This window comes from Rhinichthys klamathensis, unplaced genomic scaffold (assembly GCF_029890125.1).
Source record: "Rhinichthys klamathensis goyatoka isolate OS25496 unplaced genomic scaffold, OSU_Roscu_1.1 h1tg000196l_1, whole genome shotgun sequence".
Lineage (NCBI taxonomy): Eukaryota > Metazoa > Chordata > Actinopteri > Cypriniformes > Leuciscidae > Rhinichthys > Rhinichthys klamathensis.
The window spans coordinates 8,833,240-8,856,458 of record NW_026606722.1 but is presented as its reverse complement, the minus strand read 5'-3'; the positions used below and the strand labels follow the sequence as shown (position 1 = coordinate 8,856,458).

At 39.5% G+C, this 23,219-nt stretch overlaps 1 protein-coding gene across 1 annotated transcript in view; it reads left to right on the top strand.

The window, feature by feature from the left end:
• fut8b (fucosyltransferase 8b (alpha (1,6) fucosyltransferase)) overlaps window positions 1–17,727 on the top strand; it is an 84,834-nt gene extending 67,107 nt beyond the window's left edge. Inside the window, exons 7-9 of the mRNA XM_056262861.1 lie at window positions 11,293–11,469; window positions 12,751–12,901; window positions 17,044–17,727. Of these exons, the coding sequence (XP_056118836.1) occupies window positions 11,293–11,469; window positions 12,751–12,901; window positions 17,044–17,373 (658 nt within the window). The 3' untranslated portion in view covers window positions 17,374–17,727. The remainder of the gene's footprint in view (window positions 1–11,292; window positions 11,470–12,750; window positions 12,902–17,043) is intronic.
• Window positions 17,728–23,219: the final 5,492 nt, after the last annotated feature.

Genomic DNA, 23,219 nt, shown 5'->3' with positions numbered 1-23,219 from the left:
CGTGTTTCTCCTTCAAAGCGAGCGCGCGCTCGTTTAAAGGTCCCTTGTAGATGGATTTGCTGAAGAGATATGTCACGGGGTTTTCTTTTCAATCGTCGATTGGAATTAAACACAGAGACTTATCTACAACTGAAAAACACATACTAAACTAGAAACAAATAAAAGAAAGGCGAAGAGCTCGCCCGGAGGCGAGACGTTACATTATGACACGAGGACAAGGGAGGAAGAGAGCGTCCAGAGGGAGGTTCAGTCCTCTTTAGAGGAACTGGAGTCCACACCTCTGAGGTGCGAACTGTCCAATGACATTCAACGAAACTTTTGGCGGCCAAATTCTCTTTGTCTTGTCAAAGTTAAACTATGGCCGTGTCCGCCTCTTTTATGACCAGTCAGAATTTGTCAGAATCATTCCACAAGATGGTAAAAACATAGAAAACATACATTTTACTGTAATCTTCTGTATCTGACCAAATCAGTTGGAACGAGATAATTAAAACGGTACCAAACAAAACATTTACACATAATTGGAATACGAAGATACATCTTAATACATAACTATAAACTCTCAAGAGTTTCACTGATACGCTAGGAGATCATATCTAGACTACCATGGACTGGGAAACACACAGACATACAGGAATATATCGTATACAATTGGTAATGGCTCGTTTTATGAGTGTAATGTAAAGGTCCATCATGTGTGTGTGTTGGTTTGTGTGTGTGTGTGTGTTAGAGTTCTGTTATCTCTCTTGCAGAGATAGGGGAGGGCATGGAATGTTCAAGCATTTTATGACTCTGGCCATTCCTGAGAGAGAGAGTGTGTGTGTGTGTTGTACACACGTTCTTGCTTGAGGAAAGGGGGAAGTCAACTGACAGTCCATACCTTACACTCTATAATCCTGTACAGTAAAATAAATTAGAGGGATTCGGGGCGGAATTTGAGACTGGCCGTGACGTCATGCGCGTTCACGCTCACCTGGCTATGACCGGCAGGTTTGTGTATTCGCCGCCATTCTCCGTATCAGCGAAGACAACTCGAGCGACAAAACTTTAGTCAACTTTCAACAAAAGTAGATGATGGATTTAAAGAGTTCATTCCAAACCCCAACGCAAACTCCACGTAAGACAAAGAAAAGAAAACGTTTGTCTAGTGCCACCAAAAGGGCCAAATTGGAGTCAGACAGGCGTCGGAATAAGATAAGAGTCAACATCGGGAAGGCTTTCAACAAATGGAGAGATCTCCGGTCTGCTCTAGGGCTCAAACGGGATCCTCAGTTGGCTTTTACAAAGTAATAACTTATATTGTTCATGAACGTGTTTCCATAATAATACAATCATAAGTGGATACAGTAAACACATAAAACAGTTCAACATGGAGATAGATGGAAACAAAAACCGAAGTTTTCTACTACCCCCGTTTTCCCCTCACACATAAGTGTGTGATTTACTCAAATGCCTTTGCTTTCATAGATTTAAAATGACTTGGAGATTTATAACTTTATTACCTCTGAAGACATTATGACTGTAAACAAAAGATTTGTGCGGCTGATGCTCCTTTGGTTATGAACAGCTCGTGCAAGCGTGCGTGTGCGTGTGGTCCATGAGCGTGCACACCTCTGGTTGCAGTTTCGCTTGTCGCCAGAGGGGGCATAGTTCTGCAAAAACTCAGAGACTTGCGCAATGCACCTTTAAGTAATTTTGCTTTGCAAGTAAATGCATCTTGATTTAAGAATGTTTGTATATGTACTAGAAAACAAGACTAAAATAGTGAGGATGATCATCATTTTTTGCCGTGTTGCTTTGCATGATATGTGATATAGATCATTATAAATGACATTAATTTCCATGTTTTCATTGTTGAGACTACATAAGTAGCTCAAACAGTTTTGACATGTATGCATTTGGCAGATGCTTTTATCCAAAGTGACTTACATTGTGTAACCCTGGTTAAGTAATTGTTTTACAGATATTATTTATTTTTATGTTGCTTGAATTGAATGTTATGATTATTCATAAATGTGAAATTCTATACAAAATAATATAAATATATATCTGAATTGAGTTAAGTTATGAGTATCCACCAATCGGAGCGTTTGGTTGCTGGCTCCGCCCCTTGCTTACGAATAGCGTTGCGCAGATTAGACAACAGATGCAGAGCGACGGAGATATCTGATCTGACTAGAGCAATCTGACGAGAGAGTGTTACAATTGAACTGATATAGTTCTTAAACTGTTCAAAGCTCATAAAAACGGAAAAAATCTGAGAAGTAAGATAGTAGATGACCTTTTATGATTGTCAATCGGGCACTTCAGAGTTTACATTGACATCCTCTGTTGTTTTGTATTGTTACTTTGTGATTAAAAAAAAAAAAAAAAGAAAATACAAAAGAGAAAGGATCACTAAATACAAAAAGTAAAGTTACCTTTTAAGGTTCAACCTACCTTCTGTCTCTGCCTGTTTTCTCAGCATCACCACCACCTCCGTTTTCGTACCAAGCAGTCTTCTGATTTTATTTGTCTGGTCCATTAGTGAGTTAATACCCGCTACAACTGTGGCGAGCCAGCCAGGAGGTGGCGCTGTTTCTGAGTATTAACAGCTGTGATGTGAACGATTAAATTAGCATTTTTTGATTCTTAACCAACAAAAATGGACATAGTTGAGGCAGAGGGTATTAAAGTCCCGAACTCTGTGATTGTAAGTGGCTTGACAAAAACCGAAAGTGATGATGAGTTAATTGACATCCTGAAAAAGTATGGTTCTTTTGCCAGAACCATTTTCATTAGTGACAAAGAATCAGTTTTACCAGAGCACAATAATTGAATATAACAGTGGTCAAGCCTTGGAAATGCTATAACCCCAGCTGCCTTATACTCACCATCTGTCCAGTGATCCAGGTATCACTTACCACGTGAGGGCATTGTCTAGTGTCTTTACACAGCAATTGGGCAGTTGCGTCACTAAATCTTACCTTGAAGGACTGAAAGAAATAGCAAAACTGAGCGGAACCAATTTCGAAGCAGTGTTGAGCCAGATGCTATCTCAAATGAGCGCAGAACTCACACCAGCATCCACTGATCTTGAGGCTGGAGATGGAAACCCTACTGTGCAAGAACTTCCTGGCGACTGTGTTGGAGCAGCACCTGTTAAACCAAGTCAGGTAGATGAACCAAAGTCACAGCACACGCCTGTTAAACTGAATGCTCCACCTCTCTTTACCTCTCAACAAATACACAGCCCACCTGAAGTTCAGAAGCTCATTGTGGAACACGTTGTGAGGAGTGGTGAAATGACTGCTCAAGCGCCTGTGCAGACAAGGCTCAGGATGTTCTCCGGTAAATGTCCTAGACCTGGAAATGAGGCCGATTATGATACTTGGCGTTCCAGTGTTGAGCTTGTTCTGAAAGAGCCTGGCTTATCTGATCTGCATGTGTCCAGGAAGATAGTGGACAGTCTTTTGTCACCTGCAGCCGATATTATAAAACACCTGAGCCCTGAAGCTCCATCCTCAGCTTATCTTCAGTTGTTAAATTCTGCTTTTGGCATTGTTGAAGATGGGGATGAACTCCTTGCAAGATTTACGAATACCCTACAGGATGCCGGTGAGAAACCCTCCGCTTACCTGTATAGATTGCAAACAGCCTTGAGGGTGATTATCAAAAGAGGTGGTATTACACCTGAGGAGGCAGACCGGCACCTCCTCAAGCAGTTTTGTAGAGGCTGCTGGGATAATGATTTGATTACTGATCTGCAGCTAGAGCAAAAACGCAACCAACCCCCTCCTTTTGCGCAGCTTCTGCTCATGCTACGCACAGAAGAAGACAAGCATACAGCAAAGGTCACTCGTATGAAGCAGCATCTTGGGTCTTCTAAACAGAGAGCTTTGATGCATTCTCAAAGAGCGTGGGCCTCTGCAGAACCTGAGCAAAGAGAAGCTCCAGGAGTGGTTTCACTTGCCACTGAGACACAAGAGCTCAAGAAACAGATTGCTAAGCTACAAAGTCAGTTAACCAATCTTATGACCAAGCCAAAAATCCAGAAGAAATTCCCACAGCAGGTAGCAGTAGACAAACAGTACAAAACAAAAGTTGGAACTGCCAGTAATGTGAGTGTGACTGCAGTCAATAAGAAACCAATGGGCAGGCCCAGGCCATGGTACTGTTTTACATGTGGCGAGGATGGCCACGTTGCATCTTCCTGCACTTCTGAACCTAATCCTGCACTTGTCACTACCAAACGCAAGCTCCTAAAAGAGAAGCAGCTTCAGTGGGATGCTCAGAACCCCACCCCCAACCCTGATTTAAACTAAAGCCAGCCCTTGTTGTGGGACAGACAGGGGCTGAATGTAAAGCAAACCGTCCCACTGCTAAACATGTGTCAAGCAAATTTCAATCTCCCAGCAAGCAAAGCGCTAGCCTACCAAAGGGTTTAGTCGGTGCGAGGTGCATTGCGGAGGTCAGCATATCCGGTGAAAAGTGTCATTGTCTATTGGACACTGGGTCACAAGTCACAACCGTCCCTCAATCCTTTTATGAGCAGCATCTCTCAGGGTACCCCATTAACTCCATCAATGACATCTTGGAAGTAGAAGGTGCCAATGGCCTCTCTGTCCCATATGAAGGCTATATAGAAGTAGACATTACCTTTCCTGAGGAGTTCCTGGGTGTGAGTGTTGAGGTGCCTACCGTAGCCCTAGTAGTACCTGATGTCAAATCTCACAATCAACCATTGGTTTTAATAGGCACAAACACCTTGGATGTTCTCTACGAACAACATTTGAATGCAAGTTCCCCAACATACCAACCATCTTCATTTGGTTACAGAGTGGTTCTGAGGACACTTGACGGAAACAAAACTCAAATGGTGTTCTTGGTCATGTGCGGTTGAAGAGTAAAGTACCTGAGGTCATGGCTGCAGGTCAGACAGTAGTGGTGGAAGGTTCCGTTGCAGTGCCCTGTGGGGTTGATAAGTGTGTTGTAGTGGAGCATCCATCTAACCCATTTTTGCCTGGTGGGGTATTTGTAAAACGCTGCCTACTTACACTTTCTAAAACTCAGCCTTACCGTTTACCAGTGGTGCTCACAAATGAAACCGAACATGATATAGCTATTCCACCAAGGTGTATAGTAGCAGAACTCCATGTGATTAACATGGAGGACACACTCCAGAGGAGCATGAGAGACGACTATTGAATGTTCTATCTCGCCTCAAGGAGTACGGACTGAAACTTTCTCTGGAGAAATGTAAATTTTTCCATCCAATCTGATGGAGTTTTGGTTCCTTGCCACTGTCGCCTTGCTTTTGGCTTGCTTAGTTGGGGATATTTAATATTCAACAATATTATTGAACTGTGTTGTACTACTTTCATGTTATCACTGTGAAGCTGCTTTGATGCAATCTGTATTGTGAAAAGCGCTATATAAATAAATGTGACTTGACTTGACTTGACTTGATTAAATCAGTGCTTCCTCCTCCAAGCATTTTTTTAAAAGATAAGCACCCACCTGCTCAGGAGCTCAATTTCACCTTAAATTTTGGTGAGTCTCCTTTACCACAGAAATGGAAGGACCGTATCACTAACAAGCTCAGAGAAATGCCAGAAGTTTTCAGTCAGCATGACTTGGACTTTGGGCACACCCAGAAGGTGAAACATCGCATAAATCTGAACAATGAAACTCCTTTTAAACACAGAGCACGACCGGTCCACCCACAAGATATTGAGGCAGTCCGCAAGCATCTGCGTGACCTTCTAGCAAGTGGAGTCATACGAGAGTCCGAATCACCCTTTTCCTCACCCATTGTGGTGGTGAGAAAGAAGAACGGAGATATACGGCTGTGTATCGATTATAGGAAGTTGAACCTCCAGACGGTGAAGGACGCGTATGCACTACCCAATCTTGAGGACACCTTTTCTGCTCTGACAGGTTCCAGATGGTTCTCCGTACTAGATTTGAAATCGGGATATTATCAGATAGAAGTTGAGGAGTCTGACAAGCCCAAAACCGCCTTTGTCTGTCCATTGGGGTTTTGGGAATTTAACCGTATGCCCCAAGGTGTCACCAATGCACCAAGTACTTTCCAAAGATTGATGGAGAAGTGTATGGGGAACATTAATCTGAAGGAAGTACTGATCTTTTTGGACGATCTCATAATATTCTCAGACACTCCAGAGGAGCATGAGAGACGACTATTGAATGTTCTATCTCGCCTCAAGGAGTACGGACTGAAACTTTCTCTGGAGAAATGTAAATTTTTCCAAACCTCCGTTCGCTATCTAGGACACATCGTGTTGGAGCATGGGGTTGAAACAGATCCCGAGAAGACACAAGCGTTAAAAACCTGGCCGAGTCCCACGAACCTAAAAGAACTGAGGTCATTTTTGGGCTTTTCCGGCTACTATCGCCGTTTCATTAAGGATTATTCGAAGATTGTAAAACCACTCAATGATCTTACTTCAGGGTATCCACCGTTAAGGAAGAGTGGTAAAAAGAGTGACAAAAAGGGTCAGTACTACAATCCTAAGGAGCCCTTTGGAAGTCGTTGGACGCCTCTTTGTGAGGAAGCTTTTCAGTCCATTATCGGGAAGCTTACTAGTGCACCTGTCCTGGGTTTTGCTGACCCCAAACTCCCCTACTTTCTCCACACCGATGCCAGCACCAAGGGATTAGGAGCTGCGCTGTATCAAGAACAAGGTGGGCAGATGCGTGCAATTGCATTCGCGAGCAGAGGGCTGTCGCACAGTGAGTCAAGGTATCCTGCTCACAAACTTGAATTCCTTGCTCTTAAATGGACAGTAACTGAAAAATTCAGTGATTACCTTTATGGCAGCCAATTTACTGTCATTACTGATAGCAACCCTCTCACGCATGTTCTTACCACTGCAAGATTAGATGCAACTAGTTATCGGTGGCTTGCAGCTCTTTCTACGTTCTCCTTTAAGTTGCAGTACAGGGCAGGCAAGCTGAACATTGATGCCGATAGTCTTTCAAGGCGACCTCAGGAGCCTTTTCCAGAAAACCCCTTATCACAAAAGGAGCATGAAAGGATCCAACAGTTCATAGAGCATCAGCTTACCGCCGCAGAAGAGTCTTTCAGTGCCACGGAGGAGGAAGTCCAGGCCATCTGTGAGAAGCACCTTGTTAGGCAATCAGCTGATGTCGGGCCAGGCATTGCTCTTGTAAGCTCCATTGCACTACGTTCTGATGCTGTACCCGACTGTTATGAACGAGAAGATAGTTCTGATTGCTTACCTGTTATACCTCACCTTTCAAAAGATCTTGGTGAAAAACAAAGAGCCGATCCAGTTCTTCGAGAGGTGATTTTGCACTTGGAGTTGGGAGAGAGACCTTCACCAGCGCTAAGGAAGGAACTTCCTGGTCTTCCTTATTTCCTAAAAGAATGGAACTGCCTTGAGATAAAGGATGGAACACTTTATAGGAGACAGATAGTTAAGGATTCTATCACTTACCAGCTAGTGCTCCCAGAAGAGTTAAGATCCACGGTGATGAGCAGTTTACATGATAATATGGGACACATGGGGATGGAGAGAACCTTAGATCTGGTCAGATCCCGTTTCTACTGGCCAAAAATGGCTGCTGAAGTGGAACAGAAGGTCAGGACATGTGGTCGTTGTGTGCGAAGGAAGTCTTTACCTCAAAAAGCGGCACCCTTGGTCAACATCCAGGCCACTAGACCGTTACAGTTAGTTTGTATGGACTTCCTGTCATTGGAACCAGATAGAAGTAACACAAGAGATATCTTAGTGATCACAGATTTTTTCACTAAGTATGCTGTGGCAATCCCTACCCCAAATCAAAAGGCGAGAACAGTAGCAAAGTCTCTTTGGGAGAATTTTATTGTGCACTATGGGTTCCCTGAACGCCTTCACAGTGACCAGGGCCCAGATTTTGAGTCACGCACAATCAAAGAACTTTGTGAGATATCAGACATCAAGAAAATTCGAACAACACCCTACCATCCTTGGGGAAATCCTGTGGAGCGTTTCAACAGGACTCTGCTGAATATGCTTGGCACATTAGAAGAGAAAGACAAAAGTCATTGGAAAGATTTTGTCAAGCCCTTAGTGCATGCATATAATTGCACGAAGCACGAAGTTACAGGGTTTACCCCCTATGAATTGATGTTTGGGCGCCAGCCTCGGTTGCCTATCAGTCCACAGAAATCCCATTCTGAATATGTCAAGCACCTAAGGTCTCATTTAGAAGAAAGCTATCTGCTTGCCTCCAGTAGAGCATTAAAGAGTGCAGAGCGGAACAAAACCAGGTTCGACAAAGGTGTGACAAATTCCTCCTTGGAAGTCAATGATCGAGTGTTGGTGAGAAATCTTCGGCTGCGTGGTAAACACAAGTTAGCAGACAAGTGGGAGTCAGGGGTGTATGTTGTAGTAAAGCGAGCAGCTGACTTACCAGTTTACACAGTTCGTCCTGAGAGCAAGGATGGTCCTCTTCGTACACTTCACAGAGACCTTCTGCTTCCTTGCAGATTCTTACCAACACCAGAAGTCTCAAGTCCTACCTTGTCCAAACCTACTTCTAAACACAGAACACGCCAGAACCCTAGTGTTCCGCCATCGGATGATGACTCATTTGCTGACTCAGAGGATGAAGATATTAATGGATGGTCTAATGCTTTTCCAGTTGTGGAAACAGTGCGGTTCTCTACAGTCCATGACATCTGTAGATCAAAGGAAACTGTGGATGTTCCTTCTGATGCTGACTTGACTAACCAAGATCCCCCAGATGTTGACAATACAGTGGAGCACTCACCTGCTGATGCATCAGACGAATACTTACCTGTTGACGATTCACCTGTTGATGCTCCAAGGGTCCCTGAAACAAGTAATATACCTGACGAGGACCAAACTGAAACAGAAAAGGACCTACCTGTTCAGAGTGAATATGAAGTTGAAGTGACAAACTATGCTGAAGTATCAGATGTTCCTGTTGAAGGGAAAGAACAACAGCCAGAAACTGAGGGGGGGGGGCATAATTCAGATATTCCGCTCAGACGCTCTAATAGGCAGAGAGGGGAACCTGAGAGACTTGCCTACTTTCAACTTGGAAACCCCTTGTCTTTTGTTGTTCAGTCCTTGTTCCAGGGGTTAAGCACTGCCCTTGTTAGCTCTCTCAATGGTGTTGAAAATTCAGGTGCCCTTTCCATTTTAACTGATGTTTCATCAAATGTAGTGACTAATCAGCCACTCAGAGCATGCAAAGGGTCTTGCATGATTTCAGGGGGGAAAAGTGTAACCCTGGTTAAGTAATTGTTTTACAGATATTATTTATTTTTATGTTGCTTGAATTGAATGTTATGATTATTCATAAATGTGAAATTCTATACAAAATAATATAAATATATATCTGAATTGAGTTAAGTTATGAGTATCCACCAATCGGAGCGTTTGGTTGCTGGCTCCGCCCCTTGCTTACGAATAGCGTTGCGCAGATTAGACAACAGATGCAGAGCGACGGAGATATCTGATCTGACTAGAGCAATCTGACGAGAGAGTGTTACAATTGAACTGATATAGTTCTTAAACTGTTCAAAGCTCATAAAAACGGAAAAAATCTGAGAAGTAAGATAGTAGATGACCTTTTATGATTGTCAATCGGGCACTTCAGAGTTTACATTGACTCGTGTGGTTGTGTCAGACCGCATGGTGTATTAAGTGTTCACTGCTGACGCCATTTTGTCTGCGCGTGCCTGTGGGAAAAAAAGGAAAAAAAGTGAATGAACAGGCCAGGGTTTTTTTTCTGTGTGAATTGTTTTTCCAAGATGGATTTCCCCAATTGATGGCGAGCCTCCCACTTCGATTCTGAAGAGATCACGAACTTAGAGGAGAGGACAGTTTTCCGTCTCATTATACCGTTTCACCTGCTCGGATAAGTAAGAGTACACGTTTTCAGAGACTGATATTTGTTTTTTGGGACTGAAACAGTAACTCTGTTTACACAATTGAGAAAATATAACATTGATCAACATTCCAATTGATATTTCTTGGAAGCAGTGGTTAATGTGTATGGCCACTGGTGATTGTTTTGTTTTTGTTTTTTCTTTCATTTGAGATCACTTGGATACAGTGAGTGAAATTGTGATTATTGATATGCAAAAAGTTATTTAGAGGGTGCACCCAGGCAATATATAAGTTTTTTGTATATATTTATTTCCTCTGTTGTTTTGTATTGTTATTTTGTGATAAAAAAAAAAAAAAAAAATACAAAAGAGAAAGGATCACTAAATACAAAAAGTAAAGTTATCTTTTAAGGTTCAACCTACCTTCTGTCTCTGCCTGTTTTCTCAGCATCACCACCACCTCCGTTTTCGTACCAAGCAGTCTTTTAATTTTATTTGTCTGGTCCATTAGTGAGTTAATTTCCGCTACAATTGCATTCAGGGTATACATTTGATCAGTTCTTGTTTTCCCTGGGAATCAAAGCAGTGACCTTGGCGTTGCTAGTGCCTTTCTCTACTGTTTAAAGGGTTAGTTCACCCAAAAATTAAAATGATGTCATTAATGACTCACCCTCATGTCGTTCCAAGCCCATAAGACCTCCGTTCATCTTCGGGACACAGTTTAAGATATTTTAAATTTAGTCCGAGAGCTTTCTGACCCTCCATTGAAAATGTATGTACAGTATACTGTCCTTGTCCAGAAAGGAAATAAAGACATCATCAAAGTAGTCCATGTGACATCAGTGGGTTAGTTACAATGTTTTGAAGCATCGAAAATACACGTCAGCAGCGTCTTACGTCAGCAGCGGCACTGAACGCGGATCCACAACAGAACCGGAAGACAATACAATGCTGAATAAAGTCGTAGTTTTTGTTAATTTTGAACCAAAATGTATTTCTGATGCTTCAAAACGTTGTAACTAACCCACTGATGTCACATGGACTACTTTGATGATGTCTTTATATCCTTTCTGGACAAGGACAGTATACCGTACATACATTTTCAATGGAGGGACAGAAAGCTCTCGGACTAAATCTAAAATATCTTAAACTGTGTCCCGAAGACGAACGGAGGTCTTACGGGCTTGTGACGACATCATTTTCATTTTTGGGTGAACTAACCCTTTAAGCTACAGGTAAAAATAGGATTTCCAATATTCAAATCAGGTTACATCATTCACACTGTTGTTCAAAACTCAGATCAGCAAAATCGACATGGCCACTACAAACCTCTCAGACGACAAATGAAGGGATAGTCCCAATTGTTTCTGAACAGAAGCAGATAAATCCAGTTGAAAAAACTCAAACGTGTCTCTGTCTTCCAGTGTCCATGTCAGACGGACAGATAAAGTCGGGACGGAGGCCGCGTTTCACCCCATAGAGGAGTACATGGTCCATGTGGAGGAACAGTTCCAGTACATGGCTCAACGGGGACACGTGGATAAAAAACGAGTGTATTTGGCCACCGACGACCCCTCGCTGTTACAGGAAGCAAAAACCAAGTGAGTTACGAGTCCTGAAAGGGATTTCGACAAATGCTACAAAAGTGCAGAGAAAGAGAGACAGACAACACAAAAAACAGCTTTTGATCTAGTCACTCTTTTTTTTTTGCTCTCACCGAGTTAAAAGCATCAAAGGTTTCTAGAAATAAACACTGCATGCAGCAAAATGAAGAAATATCTATTTTACATGGTTTTATAAGCTCACATTACATTTTATAAATGCACACATTTCCTGTGAGAGCTATAATTTACTTTATATTTCACTTTATAAATTACATTTAAATGTATTTATAGGTTATTATTTATTTATAATGCATTTGTTTGGAATTTATTTTTGTAACCATATATAAATGAACATTTTACATTTTATTTATAGTTATATAATGAAAATGTATATATTTGATGAGTCATCAATATTCTAAATGTATTATGCACTTTTTTCATCTTCCAGTTTGAAAATGTAAGTTTATAATTTATTTAATTATAATGTATTTGTTTGGGATTTATGTATTTTATTTGTAACCATATATAAATAAACATTTATAATTACAAGTGTTACATTTTACATATAGTTATATAATGAAAATGTATATATGATGAGTCATCGGTATTATAAATGTATTATGCACTATTTTTATCTTCCAGTTTGAAAATGTAAGTTTATAATTTATTTATTTATTCATAATGTATTTGTTTGGGATTTATTTATTTATTTTATTTGTAACCATATATAAATGAAAATGTATAATTACAATTTTTACATTTTACATATAGTTATATAATGAAAACGTATATATTTGATGAGTAATCGATATTCTAAAAGTGTTTTGTGCTATTTTCATCTCTCAAAATGTTCATTTGTCTCGTTTCCGGTTGTCTACTGTGGGTGGAAGGTTATTTAGTGTTAAAGTACTTCGTGATATTCACGTGATAAGTACACAGTGATATCTCATCTGTGGCTACATTCAAGACTCAGCTAAAAACATATCTATTTAACATGTATTTTGTATAATGTGACTATATGTGTCCTCCTCATGTGATTGTAATGTGTGTAAGGGTGTGTAAATGTGTTGTAATGTACAATGTAAAGCGACCTTGAGCTACAGAAAGGCTCTATATTAATAAAACTTCTTCTTCTTCGTTTTAAACCTGGAAGATGAAAATAGTGTGGGGGAAAAAGCTCCCCAAAATTTACAACGCTGTCTTCAATGATGTGCAACACAAGTTGTTAAAATATTGTTTAGTGTTTAATGTATTTTTAATATTTTAAATGTTTTTCAGGTACGCCGACTATGAGTTCATCAGTGACAACTCCATCTCTTGGTCAGCAAGTTTACACAACCGTTACACAGAGAACTCCCTCAGAGGCGTCATCCTGGACATCCACTTCCTGTCGCAGACTGACTTCCTGGTTTGCACCTTCTCCTCACAGGTACATAGACCCTGTCGTACAAAAACTCTTGTTAATCCTTAAACCAGCAGTTGTTTGTTTTACTGGTAACACTTTACAATAAGGTTTCATTTGTTAACAGTAAAGAAGTCATGACATGGGAAATCAACTTTGCCTTGATCTTTTGACATATAAGAGGTCTTTGTACCATTAAATCACCCTGCAAGTTTCATAGCTTAAAACGTCATCCTCATTATAAACATAGCATTTATAATCAAGCTCCAAAAATGGCTCGTTTTGATATTTCGGGATCTGTGATGTCACATGGGCAAATACATTTGCATATGCATGCCTCCAGTGCCAATCATTGACGAATAGTTGTACATCGTCGCATCATAGGCCCCGCCTACTGGCGTTCAGTCACTTAATGGCTGGCACTTGCCTACACCGGATGAGAACGTCACGTCAAATCAAACAGAAGCCATTATAATCACTGACGCTGTCTACATTGGACACAGTATAGAGACGCGAGTTCAGTTTCAGACGCACTCCACGCGCTTTGATCGTCCAGTTTAAACGGATCATTTGCTCATTTCTGTAGAGACTTCAGAAGGATCCCAGCGTCAGAAACAAGTGTACGGTTTATTTTAATGGCGTCCCGCATCGAGTCGGAGGGTTATATGTTTGTTCAGAGCATTTGACTCCAGATTATTTTGTCTGTAAATGAGGCAAGGCAAGGCAAGGCAAGTTTATTTATATAGCACATTTCATACACAATGGTAATTCAAAGTGCTTTACATAGAAAAAATTAAAATAATCAAAACAAATAGGAATAATTAAAACAGTTTAGAATAAAAAATAAAATAAAGTACAGTACAGTACAGTAAAAACAGTCGGACGAACAGTGGCACAGTGCTCATTCAGTAAATGCACAGATAAACAGATGTGTTTTGAGTCTGGATTTGAATGTAACTACTGTAGGAGCACATCTGATCTCCTCTGGAAGCTGGTTCCAGCATAATAGCTAAAAGCAGACTCTCCGTGCTTAGAGTGAACCCTTGGTATTTCTAGCTGATGTGATCCTAATGATCTGAGGGATCTGTTAGGTTTATATTCAGTGAGCATATCTGCAATATATTGAGGTCCTAGCCCATTAAATGATTTATATACCAGTAATAATACTTTAAAATCAATCCTAAATGTAACTGGGAGCCAGTGTAAAGACCTGAGGACTGGTGTGATATGTTCATATTTTCTGGTCCTGCTCAGAATCCTGGCAGCAGCGTTCTGTATGAGCTGCAACTGTCTTATGGTCTTTTTAGGAAGGCCAGTGAGGAGTCCATTACAATAATCCACCCTGCTGGTGATAAAAGCATGCACAAGTTTCTCTAAGTCTTGACTGGAAACAAAGCATCTAATTCTTGCAATATTTTTCAGATGATAGTATGCTGATTTAGTAATTGCTTTGATATGACTACTGAAACTAAGGTCTGACTCTAGAGACACACCAAGATTCCTGACTTGATTTTTAGTTGTTAGACCCCTAGCGTCAAGGTATGCATTCACCTTGAGAACTTCATCTTTGTTTCCAAACGCAACAACTTCAGTTTTGTCTTTGTTTAACTGAAGAAAGTTTTGGCACATCCAACTGTTTACTTCATCAATGCATTGGCACAGGGAGTCAATGGGGCTGTAGTCGTTAGGCGATAGGGCTAAGTAGAGCTGTGTGTCGTCTGTATAGCTGTGGTAAGCAATTTGGTTATTTCTCCTTATTTGGCTTATTGGGAGCATATACAGGTTGAACAGGATTGGCGCAAGAATTGAGCCTTGAATGACGGTTTTATATGAATGTTTTCAAAACACTAACTCATGTGCAATAGCAACGGGGCGTTGATACTGTTTATAATAAATAGCGCTAGCCGATCATAACAGTGGCCGTTTACTGACAAGCCTTAAAGGAGCAGCGCCTTATAAACAAGTCATTTCAGACTAGAGGGTCAGTAATTTTTTTTCAGGTATTTTTTTTTTGTGTGCCAAAAAATCCTTTATTAACATAATAAGTGAACCTCAAGAAACATATTAAAATAATTTGTCAAAAAATCCATCCCTTTAAATACCTACATTAATAAACTTGAACGAACTATGAACAATACTTCAAAATTGGTAAAACTTTACAAAAAGGTTCCATTTGTTAGCATTAGTTAAATACATTAGTTAACATGAAACATACTTGTAAAGCGTTTATTAATCTTAGTGAATGTAAATTTCATTCAGTTGTATCTGTGAATATTATTTAATAGACCTGAGCTGACGTGAGCAGATGTATTTTTGGTAACACTTTACAATAAGGTTCATTAGTTATTATTAGTTAATTTATTAACTAAAATGAACTAATCATGAGCAATACATTTGTTACTGTATTTGTTAATAAAAATACAACTGAACATTGTTAATTCCTGTTAGTTCACAGTGCATTAACTAATGTTAAAAAATACAACCTTTGATTTTAGAAATGTATTAGTAAATGTTGAAATGAATATTAACTAAGAGTAATTAATGCTGTAGAAGTATTGGTCATTCTCAGTTCATGTTACCTAAGGTTGTTAACTAATGAACCTTATTGTAAAAGTGTTACCGTATTTTTTAACTAACATTAATAAAGATTGAATGCAATTTTTTTAATTAAAAATATGTAAAGCATAGTGTGTCGTTCTTCAAATCATGTGTTTGTTGATGCTGTTCTACTTATTTTCACTGATAAATGACTTTTAGACTGACTTTCAGACTTACCTGGCAAATTATATATATACACTCACCTAAAGGATTATTAGGAACACCATACTAATACTGTGTTTGACCCCCTTTCGCCTTCAGAACTGCCTTAATTCTACGTGGCATTGATTCAACAAGGTGCTGAAAGCATTCTTTAGAAATGTTGCCCCATATTGATAGGATAGCATCTTGCAGTTGATGGAGATTTGTGGGATGCACATCCAGGGCACGAAGCTCCCGTTCCACCACATCCCAAAGATGCTCTGTTGGGTTGAGATCTGGTGACTGTGGGGGCCATTTTAGTACAGTGAACTCATTGTCATGTTCAAGAAACCAATTTGAAATGATTCGAGCTTTGTGACATGGTGCATTATCCTGCTGGAAGTAGCCATCAGAGGATGGGTACATGGTGGCCATAAAGGGATGGACATGGTCAGAAACAATGCTCAGGTAGGCCGTGGCATTTAAACGATGCCCAATTGGCACTAAGGGGCCTAAAGTGTGCCAAGAAAACATCCCCTACACCATTACACCACCACCACCAGCCTGCACAGTGGTAACAAGGTATGATGGATCCATGTTCTCATTCTGTTTACGCCAAACTCTGACTCTACCATCTGAATGTCTCAACAGAAATCGAGACTCATCAGACCAGGCAACAGTTTTCCAGTCTTCAACTGTCCAATTTTGGTGAGCTCTTGCAAATTGTAGCCTCTTTTTCCTATTTGTAGTGGAGATGAGTGGTACCCGGTGGGGTCTTCTGCTGTTGTAGCCCATCCGCCTCAAGGTTGTGCGTGTTGTGGCTTCACAAATGCTTTGCTGCATACCTCGGTTGTAACGAGTGGTTATTTTAGTCAAAGTTGCTCTTCTATCAGCTTGAATCAGTCGGCCCATTCTCCTCTGACCTCTAGCATCAACAAGGCATTTTCGCCCACAGGACTGCCGCATACTGGATGTTTTTCCCTTTTCAACCCTAGAAATGGTTGTGCGTGAAAATCCCAGTAACTGAGCAGATTGTACTCAGAAATACTCAGACCGGCCCGTCTGGCACCAACAACCATGCCACGCTCAAAATTGCTTAAATCACCTTTCTTTCCCATTCTGACATTCAGTTTGGAGTTCAGGAGATTGTCTTGACCAGGACCACACCCCTAAATGCATTGAAGCAACTGCCATGTGATTGGTTGATTAGATAATTTTATTAATGAGAAATTGAACAGGTGTTCCTAATAATCCTTTAGGTGAGTGTGTATATATATATATATATATATATATATATATATATATATATATATATATATATATATATATATATATATATATATATATATATAAAGATGAAAAACACCATTTCACCATTCTGGTTTTTCCCACCCAACATTTTCCCGCCCTTGTGGTTCTGTATGTGTCAGGTGTGCCGTGTGGCTTACGAGATCATGCAGACTCTTCACCCGGACGCCTCCGCTTTCTTCCGCTCTTTGGACGACATCTACTACTTCGGTGGACAGAACGCACACAATCAAATGGCCATCTACCCACACCAGGCCCGCACGCCTGAGGACGTCCCGCTGGAGCCCGGAGACGTCATCGGAGTGGCCGGAAACCACTGGGACGGATACTCCAAAGGGGTGAACCGCAAACTGGGACGCACCGGCCTCTACCCGTCCTATAAAGTGAAGGAGAAGGTGGAGACGGTGAAGTATCCCACTTACCCCGAGGCAGACAAGCTGCTGAGCTCATAGAACAACAGATTAATAATCACGAGCACCAGGACGGGTGAGCTCGCCATGCCGAGGATCGCCGGATGGATGTAACTTTTATTCTAACCTGACTGAGGTTTGTATAAATTGCATAAGGATCTCATAGACTGATGTGGACATTGAGAGCCTTTGAAACGGCTCTCAGATCAGCAGAAGCAAATGATTCAAACATTTTTTTTATTGTTTTTTTTATTATTATTCTCTTGCCTTCTTTGCCACTTTCTCTGTCCTCAAACTCAAACTGGAGTGAATCTCACAGAGGATGTCAGGAATATGTTTAGGTCACATTTCATCCACAAAATCAACAAAAAAAGTAAGAACTTTTTTATTTATTTATGTTTTACATTAAGAAAATTAAGCCTGATGTGAAATAATACCTCAAATTATATTATTTACATGAAAATTAGTGTTTGTTTTTTGTCAATGTGTATAAATAAATGTTTATTTATAACGTATTTGTTTAATTTATTCACACTTACCATTATGAAAAATAGGTTTATTTTTTATTTTCACATTATGTTAGTATTTGTTATGCTATTTATTAAATGAGAATGAATTACAAACTCAAAACCTTCTGAGACATTAAAGCAATGCAAATTGGAGTTAAAATGTATTTATAATTAATTTTAAATGTATTTATTTATTTATAATTACAATTGTTGTATTTATGTATAATAATCATATAATGAAAACATATTATTTCAATTATTTTCACAGTATGGTAGTATTTTCCTTTTATTTATCCTGATTAAAAAAATATATTTAATTAAACGTTTCGTCACAAACAGTATATTATTCAAATTGCAGAGAAAATGTAATTTCTTATTTCTATCATTTGATTTAGTGGTGAAATATGATCTGGACATTTTCTTGAAATTGTGTTTCTCATTTTTTCATCATCACGCTGCGCTCTTAAGTTCTCGATCTGTCTTAAGTCTGTATGTGTGCATTTATGTGTGTGTTCACACAAACTATTTGTGCTTTATTTATTGTGCATCCAGAGCGGTGCCTGAAATGAAAGGAAACGGCTTTGGAGAACTTATATATATATAAAAAAGGAGTTATTAAATAGTTGTTAAGGTAACTTAACAATTTACCCATTGTTGTCAAATGACTCATTGTTACTGATCCCTGAATCATTTGGCAATTTTACAAATGCACACATTTAAAAAAAAGTTAGGATTAGTTTTGTAGTCAAATATTATAAGATAAATGTGATCTCATTAGAGATTCATAAGTATTATGTAAAGTGTGACTAGCCATTTTTTTTTTTTACAATTGCACAGATACATACATTACAACATAAATGTTTTGGCATGTACAGCTTCAGAAAAGTACATGTTTAGAATTCATTTATTTTGGTTCACAAAATATAAAATTCAAAGGTTCCTGCTGTTCCACCAGCCTTTCATAGACAGAATTTGGTTCCAAGGGAATGCATGAAGGGATATAAAGTGCACCTTAAATGCAATGCAATTTGCTTTGGATACAAATCAATGCATTAAAGAGGACCTATTATGCTGTTTTCCATGTTCATCTTTCTTTAGTGTGTAATGTTGCCGTTTGAGCTCAAAGTCCCTCCAGCGGGAGTTCTTCTCTATATCAGTGTCAGTGTTTCTGAACTCCTGAAACGCCTCCATTGTAGTCTTGAGTTTCTTCCGGGAACAAACATGTCACAATATTCCTCATTTAAATAATTCATACGCAGAATAAAGGGGCGGGGCCTGGTTGAGTTAGTTAGTAGTGTGTTAAACTGGCGGTTATGGTAAGGGGCGGGACATTTCTCAAACACACTCGAAGCTCTTGACCAATCACAACACACTGATCCAGCCGACCAATCAGAGTACAGTGTGCTTTTCAGAAGGAGGGGCTTCATAGAGACAGGAACTAAACAGAGCGTTACTGACAGACTGGGAAGAGAGGAGCCGCAACAATGGAGAATATAGGGGAAAAAAATGTTGAACATTCAAGCATGTAAACCTATTCTAGTAGAGCCCAAAAACAAAATCAAGACTTTGTGAAAGAGCATAATACGGACTCTATAATGTAACATAAATGTAAGTAATGTAATGTAATTCCAAAGGTAAAATAAAATGCACATGTACTTTACATACAAATACCTATCAACACTAATGAGATCAGATTTAAATGGTTATAGTGTGAAATGAACTGAATCATTTTGGGTTTAATGTTCAATTAGGTTGAGCATCTCTTCTTTGATAATGAGACATTAATCCCCAGGAATTGATGAGGTGTGTTTGAGTCATATGGAGAAATGGGTTTCATGGAAATGTCACTGTAGATTTAAAGTGTTTGTTGTTGTGTTAGAAACTTTAATAGTCCACCATTGTTGCGATTACAAACTGATGATTTTAAAATGCCAACATGTTCTTTATAAATGGTGTCAGAACAGACTGAAGGCAAACCCAACAGTACATACTTCCAGCTTTCATCATTTCTTCAACTTCATTTTTATTGACATTTTTGTCCGTTTATTTGCTGGTTTCAACTCTGAAATGAACTTGGAGTTTAACTTTCTTTTGTAATGAAGACAAATAACGTTCATTATTATGAGACTTTGTCTGCGAGATGTTTTTCACATGTTTTGTTCTAGGGCTTTGTCTTATATAAACCCACTGATCAATTAAAGTGGAGAACTCTGATTGGCTGTTGTGTTGCTTCAGAGCTGTGGGTCTGCAGGCTTTACACCGCATTGATCAATGCTTTCTTTCATCAAAGTTCAGGCTTAATGCGCCTGCATGACATTCACTGTTCAGACCTGTGTGTGTGAGTGAGTGAGTGAGTGAGTGAGTGAGTGAGTGAGTGAGTGAGTGAGTGAGTGAGTGAGTGAGTGAGTGAGTGAGTGAGTGAGTAAGTGAGTGAGTGAGTGAGTGAGACAGTGAGTGAGTGAGACAGTGAGTGAGTGAGACAGTGAGTGAGTGAGACAGTGAGTGAGTGAGACAGTGAGTGAGTGAGACAGTGAGACAGTGAGTGAGTGAGACAGTGAGTGAGACAGTGAGTGAGTGAGTCAGTGAGTGAGTGAGTCAGTGAGTGATTGAGACAGTGAGTGAGACAGTGAGTGAGTGAAAGTACGTGTGTGATTTAATTGTGTAACTTCTATGCATCTTTATTTTTTGTCCATAATAATACATTCTTCATCTCCAGTCCAGTGGCTTGTTTCCAGGTGTCAGGTTACGCCGCTGTCCTGGACCATAACTCCTGCTATAGGTTTACTGGTCATGGTGTTTTTCACTGGATTATGACTTTGCACAAACAGAGTTGGTAAGTTATTCTGGCACAGCAGCCTCATATTATGTTTTAAATAAATCCCATTCACATCCAAGCATGTATTTAACTTTTTATAAACTCGTCACAGATGTTTTCCGCAGAGCTGGAACTATTGAACCTGGAATAATTCAGTGATTAAAAACAGACGGGTGATGAGCGATAAAAGCTCTCGTTTTGCTCTGTTACCTGCAGGACACTTCGATTATAAGCCACTTAATGTGTTTGCGCTGCCCTGTGACCTTTTTCTGAAGAGACCGTAGTTTGGTTAATTATTCTGTTAACTGGTCATCAGTCTTTAGTATTTGTACATGCATGTCGCTCCTTTCGTTTATTACAAGTCTGAGACGTTTCACACATTATAAGAGACAGAGCTGATCAGAGTTCAGATGCTCTTCACAGTATTTTAGTAATTCTGTGATAATATACTAACTTTCATATTCCAAATTTGAAAAAACTTTTGAAAAAATTACTTTTAAACCGGTACTCAAGTCAGTCTCTCAAGTTCACCAAGGTTGCAGTTATTTGATCAAAAATACAGTAAATAGTGAAAACTTTTTATGATTTAAAATATTTTTTTAAATATAATTTATTTCTGTGATCAAAGCTGTATTTTCAGCATCATTACTCCAGTCTTCAGTGTCACATGATCCTTCAGAAATCACTCTAATATGATGATTTGATGATTTTGATTATTGTTTTGTTCATCTTCTGACTATATTCAATGCATATTTTATTATATTTATATATTTGCTATGAAATATTCAAATGTTGATTTAAACGTATTTTTTCCATAATTTAAACCATAATTTAAACCATGCAGTAAAATATACATAAAAATAGCATAATCTTTTTTTCTTTGCACTATTTTCACTAAATACAGATGGTTTAAATTATAACATATATGTTTTTTTCCAATTATATGCAATAATAAACAGCAATATTTATGTAGCGTAAATATGTTTTACTAAACCATAACATATAGCTTAAATAATGTGACGTGCGGATTAATCGATGAATCAGAGTTTCAATTGATTCAGTTCGAGTTGATTGACAGATATAAAACTAACTGCACTGTCTAATGGTGAGAAAGATATAATAGATTTTCATTTTGTGAACTGTAAATATACAGCTAGTGTGCGTCTTTGACTAAGCTAATTCAATTCTACATGTGCAATGATGCTATTGCTGTCTGAAGGCATGTCCGTCCGTTATAGGTTTTAGTCAGATGTTTAATTCATGTAAACTACACTGGTTAACCACCCTGTGATTTCCCAGTAATTGCGTTATTGAATTCGCCTATTAACTGTTGGTCGATTTGTGCTTCTCTGGCCGTTTCTTCTCCCTGGAGTGTGTTTTAGCGTTAGCTGTCAGCTCGCTGTGATGACCATTAGCACGCAGCTGCGGTCCGCGGGAGATAACCGGTGATTTAGAGCTCGAGTCTCTTCTTATCTCGCGCACGCGCGCACACACACACACACACGCTTGCTCAAAGCCATCCGTCTACGTCCACAGCCTCTGATAAAACTGCAGCCTTGTGCATGTTCCCGCCGCGTGTTCATACGCTTTCCAGATGTCTGTGTTTACTAAAAACATTTGGAATCCCATTTGAAGGTTTCATGGCACTTTTCACAGATGAAAATCAGGTGCTAAGTGAGTTTAATGGTCTAGATCAGGATTAAAGGACAACAAACGCTGTAAAAATTATTCAGTCAATCTCCAATCATGACACTAGTTTCTTGTACCACTTGTACCAAGAATACTAACACACACACAGACACACAGCTTCTTCAAGGTTGGATTTGATCGGGCTCGAACTATAAACAGGACTCTTCCCAAAACATCAAGATAACATGTTCTTTCTCTCAATGAGAGGACACTTTAATATAGTAAAGTAAATGCTTTAACTAAGAAATGGTCATTTAATCTGTTGGTTCCAATGACCCTTGTGACCGCTAGTTGTCATGGTGAGCTAGAAGAACAGATATATGACCTTTCTCAAACAAAACAAGTCCATATTTCATCTCTCATATTTAATTTAGCCGGGCTAAATGAGGAAGCACTGTTACTGCATTATTGGCATGGGCCAGACCAGGGGCGTCACTAGGCCCTTTTTAGGGGGGCTTCAGCCCCCCTAAACTTCTGCCTAGCCCCCCTAAAAATGTGAGATTAATGTAGGCTACACAAATTCGTGTTCGCTTCAGTCTTGTTATAATCAGATTCAGCGCGTTCTTCATCTTCAATCCGCAGCGGCGCCGACAGAGAGCACGTCAGAAACAGAGGACAGGGTGTGTGTGTTCATGTGTGTTCATCTGAGCCTCATTGGTCTGTCACTGCTCGTCAATGTCAGAATATTTGAGATGACCAATCAAATCAAAGTAGGCAGGCTTTATGTTCACAGACGCTGCTGAGCGCGAATTTTAACAGTGCGACTCGACGCGTACGGTCAAGTGCGAGATAAGATGTAAGTAGCTAAACTTAACTTTTACTTTTTTTAGGTCATAAATGTTAAACGAATGACAAAAAATAATCAGGCAAACTAA